This window comes from Hordeum vulgare, chromosome 1H (genome assembly GCF_904849725.1).
Source record: "Hordeum vulgare subsp. vulgare chromosome 1H, MorexV3_pseudomolecules_assembly, whole genome shotgun sequence".
Taxonomy (NCBI): Eukaryota; Viridiplantae; Streptophyta; class Magnoliopsida; order Poales; family Poaceae; genus Hordeum; species Hordeum vulgare.
The window spans coordinates 2,702,870-2,706,149 of record NC_058518.1 but is presented as its reverse complement, the minus strand read 5'-3'; the positions used below and the strand labels follow the sequence as shown (position 1 = coordinate 2,706,149).

The window sequence follows — 3,280 nt, the reverse complement described above, 5'->3', positions numbered from 1 at the left end:
ATAGGCAAAAAATGTGCACGTTTTATTTTTTTTATGTTTGGAATTTTGAAATCATTTTGTAACATGTTTTTAAAAATTGAATCTGCCTCTAACTCTTATAAATTCACGTAGCTAATTATCCACTTGGACTTGTTGGTTCCACTGGCTTTAAACTTCTTGTAACAAGCGTGAGGTTTTAGGGGGTTTGTACAGAAGCAGAACTGTTTCGGAAGGTTGTGTAGTTGCTCCATGCTAGATGTGTCAAGCTCTCTACGATTGTAATAATAGTTGTTCCGTTGGCAAACTTCTTCGGGCACAAAATAGTGACCCAAGGAATACTAAAGTTGGTTTCAATGAAATTAATTATCTAAGGAGGTTGCAACGTCCAATGGATTTATATATCACTGACAAATGGTTCTACCTTTTTCGTAATATATTGCTGGTTTTCCTTTAGTTACATGTAAGAATGAATCTTTTGCTGGAATATCCAACACGTGTAAGTCAACTATTCCATGCGGGGTTATCACATCGTGGCATGTGAGAGAACATTTTGTGATAGCAAAGCTTAGGTGCTACTATAGGTCATCAATGTACATGTCATCCATTCATTCTCTTGTGTTTAACCAATTATTGCACCAATTTCAGACATGCTATATATAGGTCATCAATGTAGCTCATCTCAAGTGTGCAATAAGCAATGATCCGTGGGATGGGAGTACGATTCTTGACATTCACACTGACTACACAAACCAAACTTTATTTTCTGATGCACATTGATGAGAAATGATCTCTGGCACAAAACAAAACATATATCATAACAATAATAAACACACAGACGTTGATTTTCAGATAATTAAATAGAATATCCCAGGCTAAAAATCCACAGATTGCTTGACAAGCTTGTATAGTTCCTTCCACAGCTATCCGTATATGGGTAGCTACAGTCCACGTAGGTTTTCAACCTATTACTGGATGGCCCCGCCAGATGTAGTATCCTGTGAAATAAAAAGTATAATCAACATCGCTAATGCAGTGTCAAAAAATGTCTTACGTTATAGGACGGACGGAGTAGTCATTAAGAAACTGATGAAAATTTACGTCCATATGTCCACATGGTATCATGATGTTTATCCTGATGACTAAAACCTAGCTTTGTCAGTGAACTGGCTTTGAAATTACGTGCTTATTTACATAATAACCAAATTAACTGGTTGGATGTATGTACTTACAGCAGGTTTGACATAGAATGCGCGGATATTAAGTTCTTTAATAGTTTGGAACGTAGGGGGGTTGGGGAGTGCGTTGTACTTGATGATCCCACGTGCCATAGCAAACTCTCCAGTCCCACCCATAATGGCCATCTGACCTTGGCCTGTTTGAAAGTTGATCCCCATGGCTTCGAAAGATGATCCATTGTACCTGATATAGTTTTGTAGGTTAATATCATGTAGTATCATATGAAACTGAATAATCTTGTGTTTATAAGACCTTTGTACGTAACTGAGCATGTCCAAAATATTAAAAAAAAATCGAAAAGGAGGCATCGCCCCGGCCTCTGCATCGAGTGATGCATGCAGCCATATTATTAATAAAAATGAGGTAGTCTGAGTGAATTACAAAGCAGTCCAAGAAAACAAAGAAAGAAGAAAACAAGAAAAGGAGTTACACGGCGATCAACGCCAATACCGACGATATCCATCAGCAAACAAATACTATGGTCCAATCCTATTAGCATGCCGCCATCCATATCGGTTGAAGATAACCTGAGCTACCATCTCCCATCGGACACACCCAGTAACCAAGGGCTCCCTGGTTTCCACAGGAGTGAGTAAGGACCACATGCGGATCAAGGCGGTAGCCCTAAATGATAAACTAAAACCTGTATTAGTCCAGAAGTATGCAAGAATGACCTGGAGTTTTTCTCAAACACCATGCTGAAGTAGTTGAACCAGCCTGGACCGGCTACATCAGCCTGCACTTGCATGCCTTTGGTACGGGCAACAATGGTGGCAGTAGCAGGGTTTGGTCCATCAATTACAGCCCAGTCGGTGACGGAAGTTAGACCAAAATCGGATGCTTTGCTGGAGGTAACAATTACTACCTGGTTGGTGCCCGGCCCGGAGGCGATTTGGTGCAAGTACAAGTGCAAGTTTACCTCGGACTCACACTGAAGAACACAGGAAAGGGATGCAGATGCCATGGATATAATAGAATGCAGGACCAAGATCATAGATAGTACAAGCAGGCTATGGCTGGCCATGGCTAGCTAGGGTTTTGGCTGGCAAAATAAGAAGATGGTAAGCTAGGAGGTGTGTACGTAAACTGACTGTTTCCTTTGTTGTGTGTTAGCTCTGTGAGAAACACGTGAGTCTAAGGTACTATTTGTAGTGCTCGAGGACTAGCTACCATATTCGTTACATATCCTCTTTTTTCTCCTTTTTCTTTGAGATTATCCATTCCATATCCATTTAGTTTCTTCTTTTAGCTGGCATTTCGATTTAGGATAGACATACAACTGCACAAGTGTGGCTGAACAATTCCTTGTACATGTATCAACCCTAAGAGATCACAAAGGTCAAGTGCCTTTTGAGGAAATATACTACCTATTCTTTCCTGGTCATACAATATGAATTACTTTGCCTACATGGTAACGTAGCATTGGCAAAGACTAAAATGACATTTCCCATTCTTATCTTTACATCTAATAAATAGAAGGTGTTTGTTCTTTGTTGCAAGTCCTGGACTTTATCCTTTTTTCAGATTTATATCTTCGGAAGAGCTGCAGCCTAGGTTTGCACCTAAACGAACGAGCAAACTTTCATTACTCCTACAATATAAAGTTCAAATCCAAGGATTCACGCTGCCGCGTAAGCTAGATACATAGTTGATCAAATGACATTTAATTATCTGACCAGATCTACCTCTTAGATTGGAGACGCAAACGACGTGCATGCCACATAGGAAACCATACATGGCCAAAAGCTTCTCACTGACCTCTTCTTTCCGCCCTGCTGGTTTTTCCGTAGCGGCCTTGACAAAACATATCACGTAAGAATTTGTTGCCACACAACGCGATAGAGAGTTTTGCCGGCACCGAGGATAACACAAAATGGATAGTCCACATGATCCATCAGCAACAAGTGTCATCTTCGATGGTGTGACATGCATTTCTTTTCACGACTCGATAGTCGTGTACATGGGCATGTCCCGACGCACGGAGATGTACACGCGACATGAGGGGTGTCGTTGTGTGCCAATCTGGCTGGCATAAGTTATTTATTCATGGTAAGTAGGGGTGGCA

At 40.8% G+C, this 3,280-nt stretch overlaps 1 protein-coding gene across 1 annotated transcript; it reads right to left on the bottom strand.

Moving 5' to 3' along the window:
• Positions 1 to 752: 752 nt before the first annotated feature.
• Positions 753 to 2,327, bottom strand: LOC123403423 (dirigent protein 4-like). The gene is made up of 3 exons (XM_045097364.1): positions 1,890 to 2,327; positions 1,209 to 1,398; positions 753 to 974 (listed from the first exon to the last, which is right to left on the bottom strand). Exons 1-3 carry the CDS (start codon positions 2,237 to 2,239, stop codon positions 945 to 947), a joined length of 570 nt encoding a protein of 189 aa, XP_044953299.1. The 5' UTR covers positions 2,240 to 2,327; the 3' UTR covers positions 753 to 944.
• Between the last annotated feature and the right edge of the window lie 953 nt (positions 2,328 to 3,280).

Excerpts from the sequence above, each read along its gene's own strand:
- LOC123403423 (XM_045097364.1), bottom strand. The coding sequence starts at position 2,239 with ATGGCCAGCCATAGCCTGCTTGTACTATCTATGATCTTGGTCCTGCAT. Across the intron at positions 1,399-1,889 it reads GTGTTTGAGAAAAACTCCAG|GTACAATGGATCATCTTTCG; the intron begins GTCATTCTTGCA and ends AAACTATATCAG. Across the intron at positions 975-1,208 it reads CATTCTATGTCAAACCTGCT|GATACTACATCTGGCGGGGC; the intron begins GTAAGTACATAC and ends TTTATTTCACAG.